The following is a 23,759-nucleotide window of genomic DNA, read 5'->3' as shown; positions in this document are numbered from 1 at the left end:
CAATCATGATTCCTTTTATTAGTGGCGAGGAACGAATAGCTATAGCCAAAGGTTCAAAAACTATGGCAAAGACAAGTTTGGAAAGAGGACAGCCTTGCCTCGTGCCTCTACAAATTGAAAAAGGAGAAGAGAGAAATCCATTACAAGAGAGCTGAGAATGAGAGGAGGAATAGAGCGTGCAAAGTATATTTATTAATGAAGGAATCCAGGAAACCAAATAGTTGTAGGGTATGATAGAGATGTGTCCAAGAAACAAGGTCGAAAGCCTTTTCTGCATCTAGTGAGGCTATAATTTTTGTGGAAGAAACACCTGTAGATTGTATATGATAAATGGCAGATATAACTCTTCGAACATTGACCACTGAATGTCTCCCCCATATGAATCCTGTTTGGTCATGGTGAATAGTATTAGGAAGAATAAGTTTCAATCTTTCCGCAAATATTTTTGTCAGAAGCTTATAATCGATGTTCAGGAGAGAAATTGGCCTATATGAAGTAGGAAGGGAGGGATCTTTCCCCAGTTTAGGCAAGACTGGTATTTAATATTCCAAATATTTATACACATTTGTACACACATTTTTTCACATATGTATGTCTCACTATATATGTTCACAAAATAAGACAAAGTGGTTTTAAATATTTTGCTTACATTTTTTTCTCTCTAGAAGCAATTTATGTATATTTTTATTATACTAATAAAAGTTATATTTTTTATAATTTTGGTCCAGGTGCACTGCCAGTTAGACTTCTTTTTCTTTTCTTCTAATTTTGCTGATAGCTTTAAGTAAGTCTGGTGGTGGCACATCCCAGATGATTTGGACTATAACAGTATATAGAATGTAGGCATTCTTGGACCTAGTCATTAATTAAATAATTAGTTGTTATCCAGACTACATGTCCTGTGCGGAGAACACTAATCTGTTCTTGGTATATGTTTGCAACCCTGTAGCATGAACACCGTGTTTCACTGAGGGCTGAAATTTTACATATGAAAGGGACTTTATGCCGTCTACCATCCTACCACATTTCATGAAAATCTGAGACTGTGGGGTTGGAAGCTGTGATGATTTGACATGGAATGACCCAAATAAGAGTTTAGGGCCCTATTAACACCATTGCTTACTAAAATGTAATGCTGTTTACTTCTAGTACAATTTATTGTATTTGTAAAGCATGTACAAAGTGCAATAAAAACTCTAAAGAATTTCACAATATTTTTTATGCATACATGTGAATGAGTCTAAAGTCGAGTGCACACTGGACGATGTCTAGTGTGTCCGACATATTTAGCAATGGGACCCAGCGGGGGAGCCTGCATCGGCAAATGTATACAGACTTGCCGATACCGGGACCAACGGCGGGGGCCATGCTGCATTCGGCAACATTGCTTTCATTAACGAGATCCTAATCAGACCTGCATGCAGGGGCGATGGAGAATGTCGCTCCCGATGTGGCGGGTACACACTAGACGATGTGCCCGATATGTCGCTCCGATCCGATCGGATGACATATCGTTTAGTGTGTACCCAGCATTAGTTTGCTTTTTGTTTGTTTGTTTTTTTGTTTTAAGTATTATTCCCATCCTAAAAGTGAAAATTTCTGGTAGAATATTAAAGTGAAGTCTTGTTATTCATGAGTTTGGCATTCATACTATCCAGCAGATCCCTGAGACACAATGTGCTATTCGGCTGATTATCACTGGCAGCTCGTTGCCTCTTGTTGCTATACTCTGCTTCTGAGTCTTTTGTTACACAAAAGTAAATTGTGGAATATTATAAATTATTGTAATGTGTAATACAGAGTGCGAGCTTTCATGAGAACCTGGTTAAAACTGTTATTTAACTCTGTTAGAAATAAATGATGCTTGTTATTATATAGAATCTCTTTGATTATTTCCGGTTTGTAACTTCTGACTGGCGTTTCCATGTGCTTTTCTGCTCACATTTAGCCTCAGGAAGACATTATTACAACATTCCAGTGTAATCCTTTGATGTTGAATGTGCCTTTTGTGCAGTTATCTGTGGCAAATTTTGATTTATATATGTAGGTGGATGGCGTGTGTGTGAAGTTGAGAACCATTTTGAAATTGAAAGAAGACTTCTCTCTATATATATTTTTATAGCAAACCACCTCATATCAACTATAGGAGCATAAAGTATTCAATGTCTGGCCATAAGTGATTTAGGGGATAACTTCGCCACTTTCAACTCCCTTCTCTGCCCACCCCCTCCTCGCCTCTCCTCCTCATTCTCTGCCCTTGACTTTGCCACCTACATCACTTCTAAACTTGACTCCATACTTCAGGACATCACATCCCGCCAGTCCCTCAGCACCCGCCCCCTCCTTTCCCAACCTTCCCCTCTCCATCAATCTCACCAACTCTGACTTCTAATTCCCTTGTATCTTGAGATGAAGTCATGGCCCTCATCTGTCATCCCGCTTGACCCTATTTCCTGCCGCCGCCTCCTCTTCCTCTCTCCTTCTGTCTGTTCCCATCTTGCCCACCTCCTTAAGCTCTCCTTTTCATCAGGCACTGTCCCCTCTTTCAAGCATGCCCTTTTCTCCCCCATTCTTAAAAACCTACCCTTGATCCTAACACTCTTCAACTACCAACCTATCTCTCTCCTCCCTTTTGCCTCCAAACTCCTTGAGTGTATTCTTTACAACCGCCTTTCTTTCCTCCCACTCCCTGCTTGACCCACTTCAGTTTAGCTTCCGTCCTCTCCACACCACTGAAACTGCCCTCACGAAAGTCAGCAATGACCTCCTTGTTGTGAAATCCAAGGGCCAGCACTCTCTGCTCATTTTTCTCGACCTCTCTGCTGCTTTTGACACTGTGGACCACCCTCTTCCCCTGCAAATCCTTTTCTCCCTTGGTCTACATGATACTGCCCTCTCCTTGCTGTCCTCCTACCTCTCTGACGATACTTCTGTCTTCGCTCATGATTCCACTTCTCTCCCACTTCCACTAACAGTAGGTGTCCCCCAAGGTTCTTTTCTTGGACCTCTCCCTCCCTCTATACATCCTCATCAGGTGAACTCATTAGCCATTTTGGCTTCCAGTATCATCTCTAGTCTTGTGATATTTAGATCTTCTGACCTCTCCCCCACTCTCCTCACTCTTATCTCCAACTGTCTCTCTGCTATTTCTTCCTGAATGTCCCATCACTTTTTTAAACTTTTAACATGTCTAAGGCTGAGCTGATCATCTTCCCACCATCCCGCATAACCTCACCTCCCACAATTTCAATTTCTACTTACAACACAACCATCTCCTCTAGCCCCCAAGTGCACTGAATTGGTAAACAAATAAAAATATTTACAAGATCAGACTCTTTCTCACCTGGAACGAAGAACCTCATCCACACACTGGTCTTTTCCAGATTGGACTACTTTAACCTCCTATTTGGCCTCCCTGACTCCCACCTCTCTTCACCTCTCCACTCCAATATATCCATACTGCTGCTTCCCAGCTCATCTTCCTCTCCACATGTACTATATCTGCCTTCCCTCTCCTACAAGCCTTACATTGGCTCCCCTTTCCCAATTCAAGCTTCTCGCATTCACTTACAACCCTCACCCAATCCTCTTCCATTCACATCTGACCTCATCTCCCTTCACCCTCCCGCCCAAACCTGTTTTTCTCCAAAAATGATTGCTGCCTCTGTTGCCAACTGATTACTTCTTCACACTCTCTCCTCCAAGATTTTGTCCGTGCTACTCCCTACCTCTGGAATTCTTTACTTCTCCCTATCAGACTCCTTGCAACAAAACTTCAATTGGGCTCTCAAGGCCTACTTCTTCATCAAATCCTTCCCTCATCCTAACCCTCAGTCCCATGCTCACTATCTGCCCCATCTGTCACCCCTGTCTGTCTTTCTGCCCGTCACTCCCCTTTACAATGTAATCTCTCATAAGCAGGGCCCTCTTCCCCAATGTGCTTTTCCTTCCCTTACTTAAACTATCATCTACTGCTTACTCCGTACAATGACACATAACCGTTGATTTTTGCCACCCTGCTGCTTATTTGAGTGCTATGACCGCTTAAAGCAGTGATGTTTATAAACCATGTCCTTGTCCTGCTTTGTATTGTACTGTAAGTCACTGTACTCTTGTTCTGCTCATTTGTTTATGTACTTTGTGCTGCAGAACCCTTTTGGCCTCATATAAAAAAAAAATAACTACTTTCATCAAGTTAAACGTGCATGCCCCCAGAAGTTATATCTTGGCACTCCTCCTTGCCTTCTTTGTCTATATTTCCTGTCTTCTCGGTAGATAGGGTGCCAGAGGGCAGTATGGCTATACATCTTCTGGTTTTCCTATCTCTGAGGTAGCTCACCGGGGACCAGGTGTGACGCCGAAGTCGCAGTACTCTACTATAACACTAGAAGGAGTGGTGCAGAAACAGGCCTGATTTATGCGTGACACTAGAGAAGTGTCATACACACATCGACATGATAAAGGGTCAGCATGCCGGCAGACACTCTTCCTCCATTCACTGCTGAGCGTAAAGAATGTAGTTCAATAGCAATATTCTGCTCTTATTACCTATTAAAATGAATTACTTCTTTATTGTAAGCATGTAAAGTGGGCTGGAAAGTTGGCAACATTATATTGTTGCTAAAATGTAAGACTTTTCAGTTCACTTCCTCCTATAACAATCAACAGTGTTACTTTTCTGGCTGAGTTCCTGTTAAATCAATAAGACACTTACCTGGTTATTTTCTTTGTCCTCTCACTCAGTAATGACACTGAAAGCTGGAGATTAGCTCCCCTCCTTAGGGAATAACACTCCTTATTTTGAGGCACATTCTAGTTGCATTTTAACGCAGCTGAACGAACACATCTCTGATCATTGTAACATAGCATAAAGAAAGCAGATACCAATCTTGAGATACTCATTCATTAATATGCATTATATAGGCCCTTAATGTTTATCTACTACAGTTTACATCTATTTCTCAAATTAACCATTTTGAGCTTTGCTGGTGTTTATGGTTTCATATCATCTTGACTATGTGAAGACGGTGGTGCCTACAGACACTGCACGGCAAAGGACGATCACCTACTAAACAAACAACATGAAAAATGACAAATGTCTAGTCTTTGTTCTTGAGTTTATTTACTAAGAATAGAATGGTTGAGCTTCTGTTTGAAGTGTTTCTGCAAACAATGCTAGATATGTTCTTGTATGGTGGATCAGCAGTCTCTAATAAGCCTCGCTTACCACAATGAGTTGCACATGATGTAAACTTTGCTTATCTTGCATGGCAGAAAGGCCAAAAAAAATCCTGTGGCTGCTCTACAGGAAATATTAAAAATACATTTACTGTACTTGGGAAGCGTTTAGTAGAGTTCTTTCTACAACAAATTTAGAAAGCCCGGACATGGTTTATTTTCTCCCAAGATTTTAAAATAGAAACAGAGGGGGTAGGATTTTTATTTGGTGGCTCAATATACAGCCATTATTGACATGAAGCAAAATACTAAAATGCTAATTATGTTTCTAGATATATGTACAATTAAATCAGTGATGGGCAACCTGGTAGGCTTCAAAGGCCGCATTTGCCATCCTCTAACCTTCAATCTCAGTAATAGGTTAAAACCACACATTCAACACACACATACATATGTTTCATCTTCTTAAAGTTGTTGCTGTTTTTCCTTTTGCAGCTGTGACATGCCTTGTAGAACTGTTGTACACTGTACTTTTTCCCTCCCTACAGTTACACATGAAAAGCTGACCGACTACATTTTTGCTGTCTCTGCCAGAGTAATTCTCTAAAAATATAAAGTGATTCTTAATAGGATTTTTAATGCTTCTCGAAGTTTTACACTGAATGTAGAGTTGTCGGAACCAGCAGCACTATTACATCAAATTTGTATGTACAGCTGTATTCCCACTATCTGCAGAACACGTTCATTGTTTTATAGGAGCCATTTACTTATTTGATTTTATAAGGCATTTAGTATTGGAATGATGTTGTTGCTTCATGAAGTTAGCTAATTCATTTTATTTGCTTTCTCAATAGTCACATAATCAATGTAAATATAAACTGCCTGTCATTTGACCAACAGATAAACGCAATTCACATCAAATCTTAGTACTGTGCCGCGAGAAAATAGAAAGCATTCATCCTACCAAAAGATCAATGTATGTATATAATTAGGGAGTTTCTCACTAGGTTTATTGCCTGCAGTTTAAAATACATCATATATTCATTTGAAATGGATGTAGATGGTGACTTTTGTAGAGAATAATTTCGTTATTAAGGTTCTATCCAGAAGAAAGAACACACATAAATTAATTATTATAACTGCATCCAAAGCTTAATTACACATGAAACCAATAATTATTTGGCATAATCACTACACAGTTAAATAGTAGACTACATAGAGTACATTTTGTACCAATCCAGCTTCAGGCACTGTGAGATGAATGGCTAAATTGTCTTCCTAAACTCTCTATGGGGCGATTCAGTTCAGTGCGATGTTGAATAGCACCAGGAATGAGTTCTCGGGGGTGTTCAATTGGGGTGCCGGACTGTAGATAGACCATAATTAGTTAGACAATGTCTAGATCGACCACAGTTGTTAGACAGTCAATAGATCGACAGGTACAAAAGGTCGACACACTAAAGGTCGACATGTAAGAAGGTCGACAGGTACAAATGGTTGTCAGGGTGAAAAGGTCGACATGAAAATGATCGACTTTTTTTTTTTTTTTAGGGTTAGGCACTTAAGATGAGCCAGTGTCCAACATCATTCCCTCCCATCCAACGTCATTCCCTACCATCCAAGTGGGCATGGAGGGGGAATAAATCCATGTGGCGAGCGAAGCGAGCCACCGTGCCCGCAGTGTGGCGAGCGAAGCGAGCCCGCAAGGGGCCGTATGGTGTTTACGCAATTTAAAAAATAAATAAAATGTGTCGACCATTTTTGTGTCGACCTTCTCCGCGTCGACCTTTTGACCCTGTCGACCATTTGTACATGTCGACCTTCTTACATGTCGACCTGCTTACATGTCGACCTTTAGTGTGTCAATGTTTTGTCCCTGTCGACCTTTTGTACCTGTCGATCTATTGACTGTCTAACAACTGGGGTAGATCTAGACATTGTCTAACTAATTTTTGTCTATCTCTTATACCACACCCGTTCAATTGACCGCACTGTAAACTCCTGACTAAAAGTTTTCTGCTTGCACCCTCCTGAGGGTGTGAGCAGAAATCGAACACTGGATGCCCATTAATCGAATTGCAACACTGGATGCCCATTAATTATCGCCACAAAACAATTGAATTGTCCCCATTGACTAAATGCAGCGCACTGTTTCTTTACAAACATTGACTGTCACCCTGCTTTTCCCAATTAAAACAATTTGGTTTTAAAAAAAAAAAATCCAATGGGGATCAATGGCAGGTTCTTTTTGGATGGTCAAAATGACCTTTATTAAGTGCTCTATTTTGTTTTTCTATTAGAACCTGCCATCAATTTACAGTGATGCCCACTGGTTTGCAAACCCGCTACATTACCCCTTTGTCTCCATACCTACAACGGTTTGCTAAAAACTTGCCTCTTTAGGCAAGCTTATTAAATTCCCAATCTACCCTCCAAACCACCCTCTTTTTGATAATATTTTGCTTAGAAAATCATTCTATAAATATAGTCTGGTGTGGTGTCCATATTTTTAAATGGACACATGCATCATAATTTCTAGGTATAAAACCTGATAGAGGGTCTGCTTAAAATATTGGTAGTTTTTGCTATGGGTGTTTGGATCTAGTTTATGTTGTTGCGGGACTGGTTTTACTAGATTATTGCCTGTAAATAATACCCTTTTGTTAGATGTCCTTTGCATTTTAGATAAAGTGCTTTGCCATGTTTGTTTTAGACCTCTGTTTATTGCTTACTAAATTTGTCAATTTTGCAGTGAGGTTTATTAACCTGCCTCTATTTATGTGGTAAATAAGTAAGCTACATACTTGTAGGCTCTGAGCAGCTACTACAGAACAGTCACTTTTAGGTGCTGGGCTCTCTCTGCATGGTGTTCTCATAGTGGATTTAAGTGGCATTGCAAGTGAGCAACGTTTCCTACATGGGATCGTATTCAATTAGCGGCGAAAAGCCCTTTTCGGCTAAAATGTATCTCCAATTGCGACTTTTCGCCAGTCTGAAAATTTCCTCGGTATTCAATTCCAAAGAGTTTTCGCGTATGCGAAAACGCAATGCAATGTAATAGGCGAAAAACATTTGCCTCTTAATAGGTGTTGAAAAATAGTGCAGAATTGTAGTTTTGAGGTGCAAAGGTTGGGAAACCACCCTGCACCCTTGGGACAGACCCCAAAGGTTAACTGCTTCAAAAACAATCCCCTCAAAAAATGACTTTGAAAAAGTACAAAGTTGGGGTACAAACTTAAAAACTAGCAAAATAAGCTTTTGGGGGTCTGCAAGTATGGGGAAGGTTTTTTTTTTTTTTTATTGCAAGCGCTTGCTGAAGATTCATACTTTGTTTTTTAAAACTTCAAAATGCTATTTTTCACCACTTGTGCAAAGACGCTAATTAGCAGCTATTGAGAGCATTTAAGTACCCCAAATACCTTCAGCAGGTCTATACGTGGGTATCCATAGTGATCCCCAATGTTATTTCATCTTTTGGGGTGTGTCAGGCTGATTTCCCCAAAACTGACAGCACTTTTCCGCAGGTAAAACCAGCGATGGTGGCGAAAAGTACAGCATGCGAAAAGTGGCTGACTTTTCGCCGCTAATTGAATTTGCCCCATGGTGTCAATATCACAAAAGTGGAGATTCCGGCATTCGGAATGCCGGCGCCGGAATCCCGACATTTGTCAGAATCCCGGTGCTGGCAAGGTAAGTAGCGGGGTTGGGGGGAGGGTTAGGGTTAGGCACTAGGGAAATGGGGAGGGTAAGGTTTAGGCACTAGGGGGGAAGGTTAGTATAGGGGGTGGGTTAGAATAATGACCAACAAATGTATGTATTCTAACCCTTTCGGGATGCTGGCATCGGGATTCTGACCGCCGGGATCCCGAGCGCTAGCATCCTGTACCTATCCGTGCATGAGATGTTTTTCTATTGATAGAAGCCCCACACCACTACAGGTGGGAACCGCGTTCTCAGCCAATCTGCTTTTCCCCATCAATTTCTATAGTGTAACCGGAAGTAACCCGTTCGACATTTTGGTCATCGACCTTATGACTGTCAAGATTTTTATTATGTATGTCAACAGTTTGAACTTGTCGACCTTATAATTTGTCTATATTTTAACTGTCAATATTTTGAGATTGTCGATATCTGATACTGTCTATATCTTGAATGTCTAAAATATGTCCAAATTTTGTACCTGCCCCGACTTTTCAAGGGGTTCCAGCCCTGGGCTGACCAGTTTGTTGCTGGATGGTATGGCAGAGGGACCCCACTCTGTCTCTCCATGCTATAGCATTGCCCCCACCGGCTGGTTCAGCCCGGTGCTGGTTTTTGGAAAATAGGGGGTACCCCACGCCCTTTTTAACCCCGATTTTCAATACCAGCCCAGGCTCAGAGGTCCAGGGCAGGTTATGGATTTTTATTTTATAAAATGAACTATTTAGCTGCTCCTAGCCTGGCGGCGTTCTCAGGCATCTGAGCCGCCAGCTTTTAGTAGTGTCTAAGCTGCAGGCTGGCTTTTAGCAGCGGCTGTGTTATTTTAATATAACAGTCGCATTTACTGTAGACATTTCGGTCATGGACCTTTATAGCTGTCAACATTTTCATTATTGCTGTCAACAGCTTGGATACTCAGTGAATGGTTTTGTGTAATGTATAAAATGGAAAGCCAGTAACACTACATACAGTATATTTCAAAAGAATTTCAAAGACTGCTCGTTGTTTGTGCTTACTACCTAGTCTATACTATAAACACCACACATACACATTCTGCTCTTTACTCATATTTGGTTGCAGTGCTGCTTATGGTATTAAGTTGTTTTCACAAATTGTCCTATGAGAACAGACGTTCACTCTGTTTAAGGAATTGTCAGTCACTTTGGAAAGCTGTATTTGTTAATTTAGTGACTACTAAAAAATCTCACAAGTCTCCAAATTGGAATTCCACTCACTAGTGGGGTTGGGTATGAAATCCCGATGACGGAATAGCCGCCGGGTGAAATGCCGATGCCAGAAGCCCGAAACAGCAGATTCCTGACTGGGCAGGTAAGTATGCTAAACCTCTTCCCAACAAACCCCCCCACCCAACCCTCCCTTAGGGGTGCCTAACCCTAAGTCCCTACCGGGGGTGCCTAAACCTAACCCCCCCCCCCCTTCCTGCACCCTAAACCTAACCCTCCCGTGGGGATGCCTAAGCCTAACCTCCCCCCGGTGGTGCCTGACCCGAATCCCAAATTCCCTTATCCTAAACCTAACCCTCCTGTGAGGGTGCCTAAACGTAACCCTCCCCTTCCCGCGGCTAACCCTCCCCGCTTACCTTAGTTCGGGAAGCCATCTGTTGGGATTCCGTCGTCGGGCTAAAGATAAGCGTCGATATTTAGACGCCTATCTTTAGTACTAAATCAGGATTTTGAGGCATGGATTCCGTCAGACTGCTTCCCATGCGTCAGGATTCTAATACATCCTCTCTAATGATATGATGCTATGCTTTACAGTAGTATAATTAAAATAAATGCTTTGCTTGTGGATTACACTGGAGCTTTTTATCTTGCACAAAAGCACTTCACTAATAACATTATTATTATTTGCCTTTATTTATAAGTTGACACAATTTTTTTGCAGCAATCTACAGCTCAAAGATACAAAATAGGGTAAACAAAGGAATAGAAAAACAAATATTCATAATTACAAATGTAAATATAGTAATATCATATACCAATTGGCTGATATTGTGGGGTATTTGGGACCAGCCAGAGATCTGGTAGTCAAAGGTGAATTGGTGGGGTTTGAAAGAACTTTTGGAGAGTCTAAAGCTGGGTATACACTTAGCGATGTGTACCCAGCCCAACATCGCTGGAGAGGGAACCGGCATCGGCAAGTGCATACACACTTGCCGATGCGGGCAGCAACGGAGCGACGATGGGGGCCATACTGCATTCGGCAGCATGGACCTTGCTAACGACACCCTCGGTTTGCCCTGCATGTAGCGTGGACTGAGGATGTTGCTGTTTGAAGCAGGGGATTGCACATAGCGACATAGCGGGTACACACTAGACGATGTGCCCGATATGGTGCTCCGATCCGCCGGATCGAACAACATATTGTCTAGTGTGTACCCAGCATAATAGAATGAATGAGGGCATTCCATAGCTGAGGGGTAGATTAAAAGAAGTCTTAGAACCGGAAGTGAGAGGTGGTAAATGGTAATCTGGCCGAAGAAGTCAGGAAGTGGTGTGAAGAGAAATGAGGTTGGAGATGTAGGAGGGATAGGAGAGAGAAAGAGCTTTGATGTTGAGGGTGAGAAGTTTAAACTGGATTCTATAAGGGACAGGGAGCCAGTGGATGAATTGCCAGAGAGGGGAAGCAGAGACAATGGTGTGAAAGAAAGATCAGTCTAGCAGCAGTGTTGAGGAGAGATTGGAGGGGAAAGAGTCTGTTGAAGGGAAGGAAGAAAGGATGAGGACCGAAAAGTGTCCCTTGGATTTAGTGGAGAGGAGGTCATTATCGACTAGCGTCGGGGTAGTTTCTGTAGAGTGGAGAAGGGAGGGAGTTAGCTGAGAAGAGAGGTGGGTGTATACACGTTTCTCAAGAGATTGGTCTGACAGAGGAAGATGAAGGTCATCAAAGGTAGAAGTGTCAAGGGCAGAACAGACCAGGTCAGCGATAGGAGAGATGAGGAGGATGAGGTGGGGGTCATGGTTGTTGAGATTGATGTAGGCTGTTTTGGGAGCAGGAGGTGAGGAGAGGGTGAAGGAAAATATGTGGGGGTTGGAAATTGGGAAAGGTTAGATAATTCAGAAATGTTGCAGGAGTTGGAGAAGACGATGTAGAGAGAGTGACTCTGGCTATGGTTGGGGGAAAATTACCATTGGGACATGCCAAAAAGAGGATGTGAGGTAGAGAAGTTTGAAAGAAGCAGTGTCAAAGAGGTTGTCAAGGGAATGAGGAAGGAGTATGGGAGTAGAGTGATAAAGAGGCGTTAAAAGGTGTGAGAGGGGTGGGGTGCCCATAGCATAATATTCAGCAAACCAAAACATACCTCCACAAGGTGCAAATTTGCTGTTCCCTTTTCTTCCTTTTTCTCCTTATTTACCTTCTATAACAACTGTTCTCAACATCATCTCAAGTGTCCCCAACAGATCATGTTTTCAGGATTTTTGTCTGTAGAAGCAGGTGGGCTATTTACTGACCCAGCAAAATAGATTAACTCACTTGGGCACGATTAAAGAAATGCACAAAACCTGACTTATCAGTGGTAAAACCCCTGCTATATACCAATTGGACATATCCTTTTTAAGCTTTTCATAAATGTTAATGTGATTATTTTAGATTATGAATGCAATGCTGTGCCATATTGTTTTAGAACTCTGTATTTATTGCTTTCTAATCCTGTAAATGTTCCAGTTTCATTTTTCTTTCTAGTTATGAATTAAAGAAATAGCCTATGGTTACTACAGTAGATAATTGTTATCACAGTATTAAAGAACTGAAAAAAAAATCAAGCAATTTAAATGGGTATTGTATGGTTATGTATGATTAAGGTCTAATTCTCTGACAACCAGTGACGGAACTAGCAAGTGATGGGCCCAGGCGCAAAGCTATGCTTTAGGGCCCCTCACCCCGGAGGCCCCCCACAAAAAATAAACAAGATGTACACATAAATAAAGAATATTTTAGTTATTCACATCAGTACCTCCCCCAGTGGAGTTTGCAATCTATGGGCCTGTTTCAGAGTTGAACGCTATGCCGATTTTCACTGTGTTAAGCATTTATCTGCGGTCTGCACATACATCATAGCCGCATTGCGCACGCACGGCGAATTAATTGTGATTGAGCTCGCTATGATGATTCACTCACAATTGATTGACAGACCGAGAACGTTTTGTGGATGGTTACAGGGAGTTCCTACCAAAATGTGGACGTGTCAGGAACGTTTTCTGGGAGTTTACTAGCCAATGACTGCGATGCTGCACGCAGAGAGCAGAGCTCCAGCGTCTGTTACCACGGCCATTCCGAGTGACCATAGACTCACTCGAGGGGTCAATGTTTTCAAGATCTGCAATCAATGCTGTGTTTGTGTGCACAGTTGTGGGCAGCAGCAAGGGCTCCGGTCTCAATACAGATTCCACAGACTGATGCATTATCATATTTTTATAATTGCTAAGTGGCAAAATGCTTTTGCATTAGTATACAACTTTGAATCAGGCCCAATATTCTCTATCACATGGGGACACATACACTCTAGGGGTAAGTTTTTGTCAGCAGCCTGTTAACAAACCAGAATATATTTGGATTGTGGGAGGATACAAGAGCAAGTCTGGTTCATTGGCATGGCTGTAAGTGTCAGAATGGGGTTTTGGAGAGATGACTGTGGGTGTCAAGGCATGGTGTGCTGGAAAGATGGTTGGGGGTGTCGGAGAATGGGGTGATGGAGAGATGGCTATAGGTGTCACTGATCCCTGCAATCAGATTAAATGGAAGCTTAAAAAGAAACCTGTTTATTAAAAACGTCAAGGGGGCACATGCCCTTCCCCCTCTCACTGGTCCCATCTTAGTACCTGTGTAACCCACTTCTCTCCACACCCAGACCATGCTCCCTGCCCACCTTTCTCCCATCTCTGGGCTACTAAGCTAAAAGGGGCATGTCCCAGAGCAACAGAAGACATTAGTCACATGGCCACCTCGGACAAGACTGGATGCACTGACCGTGACATCACCGGCACTGCACCCCACCGTCGGAATCTTGGACAGAGCTGTCCAGAGGAATTCCAGTTAGGGTTTGCACTGGTAACATTAGCTACATCAGACTAGCCTCTGCCTTGAGGCCCTGGCAGCGCAGCTGTAACCAAACCAGCAATGGCCCATCGTGCTGCGGACCCCAGTAGGGGCATCGGCGGCCCCGCCAATAGTTCCGCCCCTGCAAACAACCTACATTATTGATTATAGTTGTATATTTTGAGTAGCTTTTTCTACTGCTTTTATAAGCAAGCAGTCATTGAAAATGTGAATGCTTACATTCTGGTTCACCTTTAAGGAATGGTAATACAAACTGCTATATACTTACCATACTAATCTGTGTTTGTTTTTATTTCCTTTTAGCCCTTTTTATGGAGAAGATTTTTATTGTGAGATTCCACGAAATTTCCGCCACCTTTCCTTTTATGTTTTTGACAGAGATGTTTTCCGGAGGGATTCCATCATGGGTATGTCTCATATCAAAATGCAAAAATGTTTCCCAATGAATATGTATTATGTTTTTTCTTGCTGTCTTCGTTGAAAGTCTAGCACATTGCTTCAGGATAAGCTGACTCTGTAATATTTTAAGCACAAGTTTGAACCTGGCTTAGCTGTGTGTGAACAAGCATATGTATGCATTTTATATCTTAATAAAGGTCAGAAACGTCTGCAGTAAGTGTCTTGATACTTGTTAATTATGTATGTTTTCTATATTAAGTCAATATTGGAGTCATCATTTATGTTACATAAAATAGTTCTTCTCTTTTCCATGTCACCTTTTTCTGGTAGCCTGAGCACAACATCCCAGATACCAGCAGCAGTATGACAATCCATGGCAACTGTCAGTGTCCCCTCAAACAGCTGGCAGGCAATGGTTGTTTTCTCAGGGAAGGTGAGCGCCCCACCCACCAATCATATCAATACAGCCAAACCTGCATTTGTTAATAGATGGGTTTGGATCTGTTTCGAGTGGTGCCCATATGATATGCAAGTGCTTTCTTGTGCATATGTACCATATATAGTGTTACCAGTGTTGTGACAACCAGGGGACAGAAAGTATACATATAAGTATAAAAAACGTAGGTCTGGTTATAAATTTGCAGATCAACAGATAAATGTAACATAGTTAAGGGGCCTATCCATTAGCAGATCTTTCTCTAACGATGAAAGACAAGAGTATCCCTTGAAAATTCCTGGGGCTGCGGTGACAGATATCTGTCATGTACATGACATATTTTTACGAATTATATTGCATGACATCATTCAGGGAGTGGATTTTATTTAATGTTTCTATAAATTTTCATTAAAAATATCGTTCGTCGTTTACCGCTTATAAACTGCCAGATATTTCTAATATCTGTCAACGATAAGCGATAATTGACCAACATGTTGGAGAGATAAAAGACACAATTTATCGGCCGCGGGAGTGCGCATCTGTCATCGTTCAGGGCCTATCCATTAGCAGATAAATTGAACGACTGAACGATATATCGTTCAGTCGTTCAATCTATCTGCTAATGGATAGGCCCCTTTAGTCTATTATGTGTGGTTGCCATGTGCTGCTGCGCACATTACCGATAATTATGGTAGCTGAACATCTCAGATTTACTTGTGTACCTGTAAAGGAATCCGTATGATTTGGGTATTGTTTTCTGTTGTGTGATGTTCTGTGTGAGAAGGAAATTGCCAATGCAAAGGTTTGTACGAGTAGTTGTTGGATAACCTTTATATGTACTTTAAAATGTAATCTAATATATGTTACTAGACGTTACTTTAGTGGAAAATATAACTTCTGCCCAAAACTTTATGAATAAACTGTTTTTAACTCGCCATTGTCCATTTATAACTGCTTTGTATACATTTGTAAACATTTCTTATCTATGCACCAGATCTCATGAGTAATGTGAAGGGCTGTGAATTGATATTGTATACCAGAAAGAGAAATGTGGAACTGACACCACTAGTCATCCCACACTAAGAGCCGTATATTTACTAAAATGTGGGTTTTTAGAAGTGGAGATGTTGCCTATAGCAACCAATCAGATGCTACTTTACATTTATCTAGCACCTTCTAGAAGATAATAGCTAGAATCTGATTGGTTGCTATGGGCGGGATGCCGGCGCCTGTATAGCTCCACTTCTAAAAAACCCACACTTTAGTAAATATACCCCCAAGACTACAAAGTTTGCCCTGTCTAAACAGCAGGAATTCAAAGAGTGGACAAACGTTTATTAAGTCTACCTAAGGATGTATCAGCAGGTCTCATGAAGGTAGTGGCACCATATTCAAATAGATTATTATTTCACTAGGGAATGGTTACAGTTTGGATGCACTCAATCACTATTAATCATGAGAACTGACTCCTATTTGATTCATTGGTTCTCAATAGAATTATGGTCCGCATTCTTATGGGATACGGTCATAATCCTGACCACTGGGATTCCGGCGTTCAGAATGCCGACGCCGGAATCCTGACAAATATCAGAATACAGGTGCCGGCATCCCAAAGGTAGGTAGCGGGGTTAGGGGGTGGGTTGGGGTTAGGGATAGGAACTAGGGGGAGAGTTAGTTTTAGGCTGTGGGAGGGGGGGGGTGTTAGGTTTAGGCACTAGGAGGGGAGGTTAGGTTTAGGCTGAGGGGAAGGAGGTGTAGGTGTTGGGATTGTAACCTGGTCGGGATGCCGGCGTCGGGACTCTGACTGCTGGGATCCCGAGCACTGGCATCCCGTACCCATCCCATTCTTATGAATATTGATCCGGATTATAAAATGTGTGTAGGTGACAGGTGAACTTTGAACTGCAAAGCCTGACTTGATTTGCCAGCAAACAGAGCAGAGATTCATATCAGCTGACACTGGAATAAGAAGCGGAATTGGAGCTTACAGTAGGATGAGCAGGTGTCCCTGACGTCCAAACAGGTGTTACTTTCACCTCACTATTCCTGTTTTAGCAGAATGACTTTTTATAGACCTCAACCACCCACTTTTTAAACTGATAAACTGTCTTTTGCAAGTGCTCAGCTACTTTCATTGTATTAGTAATGAAGGAGTATAGGAAGTACCCTTTGTGAAACTGTTTTTTGTGTTGTTCTCCTGCAATATTCTATTTTACTGCTTGTTTTGTGGATTAAGGGTATTTACAGCCTTCAAAATCTCAGGCCAAAAGTTCTATTCTGTATAATGGCATTTACATGGGAAATGCAATCTGCGTTAATCCTGGTTTATCTGCTCTTTAAAGAGCTTTTGGATTAAAGTAATTTTAAGGAACTGCACATCTGATTCTATGTTGGTTCCTATGGCAGGCTGTTTGAGGGACATGAATAAGTATAATGAAAACTGTTCTTAATTTTAGTGGTTTTATCTTGCAAAGCTATAGTGAGATGACGTAAATTGCTCCTACTGAAATCTCTTTTTAATGGGATGTAAAGCCACTGTCTGACATTAATATAGATAAAATGCTGTGTATTAAGAATCTAAATAATAATAAATGAAATATTTAGAGTGTTTATACTTAACTAATTATAGCTGCTCTGCTGTTCTCTTCTGCAGCAGAGTGTGAATGACAGGTAGGTAAGTGCTTTGTAGAAACGCACAGTGTGGACTGACTGATTCATGCAAAGGGGCCGGGCCAGTAATGTCACAGCAACCCAAAGTGATCTGTTTGAGCTTTATCATATCCGATGAGGACTGAGGGGTCTATTTACTTAGGTTTGTGTACACACCTATAGCTAAGTAAAATCTGGTAATGTATGGGGGAGACTTAAACAATAGAAATTTGCTCCCAAACACTGGATTATGGGCCAGATTTTCCTTCCCACCAGACAGATTGTGTCTATAGGTGTGTACACAGCCTAAGCCTTGGAAGGAGATAACGTGAACAGAGATAAGGTACCAGCCAACCAGCTCCTGTCATTTTTCAAACACAGCCTGTGAGATGGCAGTTAGGAGCTGGTTGACTGGTACCTTATCTCTGTTCACGTTATCTCCTTCCAAGGCTTAGTAAATAGACCCTTCTGTCATAAAGTGTGGGAGCACTTATAAACTGTAATGAATTGGGAAAGAGACATTTTAACTTTTAACTGTCTGTGAAAGTGGCGTGGTATTTGGGGCACTTTTTTGGTCAGCTAGAGAAATGTTATCTGCGGTAATGTCGGCAACAATGTTGTCTTTTGTTGATGGTGTTTTTACGCCAGTGTGTGGAAATGCGGATTTCATGATTGTAGCCGTGCATTCATTTGAAGTGCAAGGTAAAATGGAAACGCAACTGATGGTCAAAATCTGTGGGAGCTGGTGACCAGTCCTTGGTGTAAGCTGCCTGTTTAGTTAAAAACAAAAAAACCAAACCGATTTAATGTATAGTCCAGTGGTGCACAGAGAACAGGCAGATGACTTCTGTGCAGTAGGTTCCGAAATGTGTGGCACATTTGCATTGCATGGTCTTGGTGCAGTCATTCCCTTTGAAGGCAAGGTCAGTGCTAATTGCTACAAATGTGTGACCGATATCTATCCGGTATTCACTTTACCCATGACAATTGTATTTTTCCTCATTATTTAATAAGCTCATAGAATATTTAACATTGGGATATCTCTCTACAGTTGATTTTGAAGCTAAGGCCCGTATTCAATTAGAGGCGAAAAGCCGCGATCGTCGAAAAGTTTTTGCCGATGCGCGGTTTTTTTGCAAGTTTCCGAAGTATCGCCCTCTTCAATTCCAGGACATTTTCGCCTGGCCGAAAACTCCATAGGCAAAAACAGGTGAAAAAGTTTTTCCACCCAAAGGCAGGAGAAAAGATGTGCAAAATTCCTATTTTTGAGTAAAAATGTGGGGACTTTGTTCAGAACCCTTTAGGCACCCCCCATTAATGACTTGGCAAAAAAAATAAAATGATCTTAATACCCCCTAAAAAGGCATGTCATATTTGGAGTGAAAATTTAAAAAGTGTTTGAAAATGGGTTAGTATTGGGTCAGGTATTTTGGGGTGCTGTATGGATGGGACAGGTGTTTTTAGGATTGCAGGGGGCTGCAGCAGCTGTGTTTTTTTTTTTTTTTTTTTAAGTTTTTAAAAATGCACTTTATTAACTCCAAAATATAATAGTACCCATTTAAATGTACCCTCAATTTAACTACAGCAATTATTTTTCACCAAAGAAATTGCTTTATATAATTTTTTCACACTAATGCAAAAGTGCATATAACAGCCATTTGACTCAATTTAGGAACCCAAAATACTTTTATTACAGCTATTAATACACTTCTATATTTATTACCAGGGTCACTTACGCTTTTTTTTGGGTATAGACTGATTACCCCAAAATATCCTCGTTTAGCCTGTTTTGCTATTGAATAGGGCGAAAAGCGGGAGCGCGCATTGTGAAAGTACGCCTCAAAACAGGCGAATGAGGCGAAAACATTGTGCTTATCGCCGATGTCGGCTTTTCGCCTCTAATTGAATACGGGCCTAACCCGAAAACTAGCTAGACCTAGTAGATTTGTCACACCTGTACAGACCAATGTGGATTAGAAAGTGCTTACTAATGGTGCATACACACGATCAGATTTTTCCTTCAGATATGAACGATAACGATTTAAAAATCGTTCAGTCGTTCATATCTGAAGGAAAATCGTTCATATCTGACATGCCTGAATGATGGACGATCAACGATGCGCGTTCCCGTTTGTCAGATAACGATATCTGACATCTGATGGGTTTGCAGTCAGACTTGGACGATTCCATTCATTTTAATGCAGTCAAAAATCGTTCAATCGTTCAAATCGTTCAAAACTTTGGTAAAATCGTTCAAATCGTTCAGTCGTTCAGTCGTTCATCTGACAAATCTGACAAGTCTGACAAATCTGACCGTGTGTATGCTCCATTACAAGGAGTTTCATAATGCAAATTTTATAATTTTTGAAAAATGTGATACAAATGTGAAATATCCCACCGAGTAGCTGTTCATGGAAACGCATACAATCAGGAAAAAAAGCTGATGGACCCAAAGCAACCAATCGGATGTGTGCTTACAGTTTCTAAAATGATGGAACCGCATTGGTTGTTTTTGTTTTAAGGAACTTTTTTGACAACTTTTTAAGTGTAATTGTTTCCTGTAATGATATTTGTCCTCCACTATTTGATTTTTTATTTGTCTGCAAACTATCCCCGCTGTACAGAAATGCTTAGATAGCACAGTATTGTCTATGTAGCTTACTCACAATTTATACCTCCCTTTACCTTCACACCAGTTCACAATGCACTCATTCACTTGATGTTCCAAACCGCTCTCACATATGCCATTAAAAAGCGATCCATTGACATTCATCCACTTATCCTAAAGGTAACACATGTATTCACTTGAGGTTTATTCACATCAGCTCACATCAGCCAATGACCAAGTTTCTTCATTTATATTCCCTAGAATGTTGTTTTATGCTGCTATTAACACATGGCGATGTATTGTGGCCTGAGCTACTATTAACACCAAGAAAGATATTTTTCATGCAGCTTTAAAAAGCTGCCACTTATTAGCAGTTGTGGCCGCGGGTTTTAAAATGGTAATAATATTAAATTCAGTCTATTAGTGTTTCGCATTTAAAATTTTAACCCTATTAATTACTGTGGCCAGAATTGCTGGCAAGCAGTAAATATTACCTCTAGTCTTTGAGCCTTATTCCAGAGTTTTGCTACTGGTTCCTAGTGAATTGATTTGTTGCATTCTTATGAGGATGATGCACATTAGCTGTTGCCCATGGCTTCGCCCACGATGATATCACTTCTAACAACATTTTTTTAATTTGAGGTGTTCTAGTTGTTTTGCTTTGCATAAGGGCCCCTGGCGCGGGAGTGACCCTCGTGACCATCAGCGCTATACAGACTGGAGGCAGGAGCTCCTTCACCCACCACTTACACCAATATCACTGTGTGCCCTGTGCACACCCATAGTGCCACACCTATCTCTTGAACTGATGTCAATAAATGTTGTTTTTGTTATTGCTCAGCTTTAAATTGATGGATCGAGATGAAACAAAGTGCAGGTTATTTCTAGGAGTTTTCACTACAAAGTGATGCAGTTTTATTTAAAATCTGTTCACTGGTTTTTGCGCCAACGTGGAACATTCTTATTATATTAGTATGATACATACGTCGTACAAAATGTAAGATTCTGTCCTGGCAATTCGTCAGCATCTGTCACCTTCACTTGCTGAAGGAGAGAGTAAAAGTATTTCCTCATTTCAATCTGTAGCCTCACTTCCAGCAGGCATGTCACATGTTTCATTAATGTACAACCAAAATAAATCCATAATCTTTACTTGAGAGAGAGCTTTTTTTAGTGCAGCCGTCCGTATTATGAGAGACGGAAGTGATGGGAGCCCAGACTGGGCGTTGGAATGCACACGTTAGGTCAGGTTTCTCAGTGTAACAGACATTGGTAAGCACTCAAACATATACGGCAAAGGCAGACTTCTTGTGTTTCTTGGACACTCACTTTTTATTGACATGTGTGAAATTAAACAAAAATATACAATTGTTAAAAGCAGTTTTTGCTTACACCTAGGAAAGCCTCTGTTGTCAATTCATTTATGGGAATCCATTAAACAAACTTGCATTGATTTAATCTTTTTCTGTACAATAGTTGTGATTGTTATGTTTTGGTCTTGTAATTTAGTATGAAACGCAAATACTGAAGTGCCAAAAGTCATGGTATAGATGCCTATTATCGTGTAGGATCCCCTCTAGCCCGGCGATGTACAGCAACTCAACATGGCATCGATTCCACAAGTGGAGGGAAGACGTCTGGAGAGATGTTGACCCATGCCATTTGGATAGCTTCCCACAGCTCCCTGATATTTGTAAGTGCAGAATCTTGGGTGCGAATGGACCTCTCCGCTATGTCCCATAAATGCTTGATTGAGTTCATGTCGGACGAACGTGGTGGCCACACCATTCTTTGGAAATCTCCAGAATGCTCCTCGAGCCAATTCTGGCCACTTGGGATAGATGGCACGGTGCATTATCCTGCTGGAATATTCCATCATTGTGGGGGTACATGAAGTTCGTGAAGAGCTGCAAATTGTCATCAGGCAATGTAACGTAGCGGTGCAGGTGGTGCCTGGTTGGCAACTTAGGTCCATGGCCTCCTGGGTTCTGCACAACACATGAAACCTACCATCAGCCTGAAACAGTGACTCACTGGACCACGCCACATGTTATCAGTTATCCAGGGTCTAACGACGTCACGTGCCCAGGTAAGGCGCTGTGTCCGGTGTTAAAGTGTTAACCGGGGCACTCTGATGGGTCTTCTGCTCCCATGTGCCATGGAAGCTTAAAAAAAATGCTGCATTGACCTGCTGGATATGCGCCTGGTACATCCTGCATTGAATGTGGATGTGATTTGATACAGTGTTGCTTGTCTGTAACCCCAAACAATTCTGTCCAGATGCCGTTGGTCACAATCATTAAGCACCCATGGTCGGCCACTGTTCTGTCCACGGTGAGTGGGAATGCCTTCCATGAGGTATTCCCGGTACACACGTGACACCGTAGATCGAGGAATGTTGAATATCCGTACAACTTCAGAAATGGAATGTGCCCTCCGTCAGGCACCCACTATCATGACCTGTTTGAACACTGATAATTCATGTCGCCTTGCCATGTGCAGCCTATCTGGTGTTCAGACTGACTCATGAGATGTCAGATTACAACTGATGCAGGTCTCTGGGCATTTCCAAGGTGTCACAGTATGGTCACGCCACCTACCATTACCTTTACATATTGCTATCCCATGAGTTTTGGGCTTTCAGTGTATGCAGCAGTCCATTGTGATTCTGTAATGCCTGGTAATTACTGCAAGTCCCTACTCTGTTGCTCAGAATTATAACATGGAAATAGCTATCACATTAGTGTTAAACTCAAGGTATGCTATCTGGTTTAAAGCTCACAGCAACTTTGCTTTTACAGGTGAGACAATCACCTAGCACACCTGTTGCAAAGCACCTAGGAAAACAGCTGACACAAGCTACTTTTCGCCCTTTTTAATTCCAAAAGACGCAAAAACGGCGACACGTGAAGTCAGCACAGGTGGAAAGTAGAGTAAGAATTGGGGAAATCAGCCCAAAAAGATGCAGAAACATTGGGGATCAATGTTGTAGTGCCCGATTAGCCCTAATAAAACTGTTTGGGGTACTTAAATTGGTACAATTGCCTCTAATTAGCGTCTTTGCACAAGTCATGAAGAATGGCATAAAGCAGTATTTTTTGCAGAAAATAAGTAGTCCTGGCAAATTTGAGCTACCTGAAAATGGGTGCTAGCGTGTTTTAATGTCTCTAAAGTGAAGTATTAATAAAAGTGAAATTCCTCCCTCATAAAAGCACCTGCAATCCCAAAAACACTTGACCCCTTCTTAGAGCACCCCTGAACCTTATTTCGTTAGTTTGCTTTTTCACCCCCAAATTCAAAGTACTTTTTTGGGGTATTAGCTTTTTTCCTGGAATTTTTTGACACAGTTGTCCTTTGGGGGGCTGTTCCCAGGATTCTGAGTGATTTCCCCACCTTTGCAACCCAAAATAAAAATGTTGCACTACTTTTCTCCTGCTATTCAGAGGCAAATCTTTTTCGCCTATTACATTGCATTGACTTTCCACGTACGCGAAAAGCGGATAGAATTGAATACGGAGATAGGTTTCCGACAGGCGAAAAGACTCAATCGGCGATGCTTTTTCGCGGATCTCGGCTTTTCGCTTCTAATTGAATACGGCCCTAAGTGCCTAATTACCAACAATCACAACTGTGTATGCAATTGCAATTACGCACGCAGTTCAACTGCGATAGTATGCTAATCCATTGCGATTGCTATCCCGTCACAGCACC

At 41.5% G+C, this 23,759-nt stretch overlaps 1 protein-coding gene across 2 annotated transcripts in view; it reads left to right on the top strand.

The window, feature by feature from the left end:
* RASA3 (RAS p21 protein activator 3) overlaps nucleotides 1–23,759 on the top strand; it is a 233,719-nt gene that overhangs the window by 106,251 nt on the left and 103,709 nt on the right. For both annotated transcript variants that reach the window (XM_088454142.1, XM_088454141.1), the window contains exon 3: nucleotides 14,260–14,363. In XM_088454142.1, coding sequence (XP_088310268.1) covers nucleotides 14,260–14,363 — 104 coding nt within the window. The remainder of the gene's footprint in view (nucleotides 1–14,259; nucleotides 14,364–23,759) is intronic.

The sequence above is a fragment of the Taudactylus pleione genome, unplaced genomic scaffold, assembly GCF_031769625.1.
Source record: "Taudactylus pleione unplaced genomic scaffold, aTauple2 ptg000609l, whole genome shotgun sequence".
NCBI lineage: Eukaryota > Metazoa > Chordata > Amphibia > Anura > Myobatrachidae > Taudactylus > Taudactylus pleione.
The sequence above is the reverse complement of the archived record's forward strand: the minus strand, read 5'-3'. Positions and strand labels throughout refer to the sequence as shown.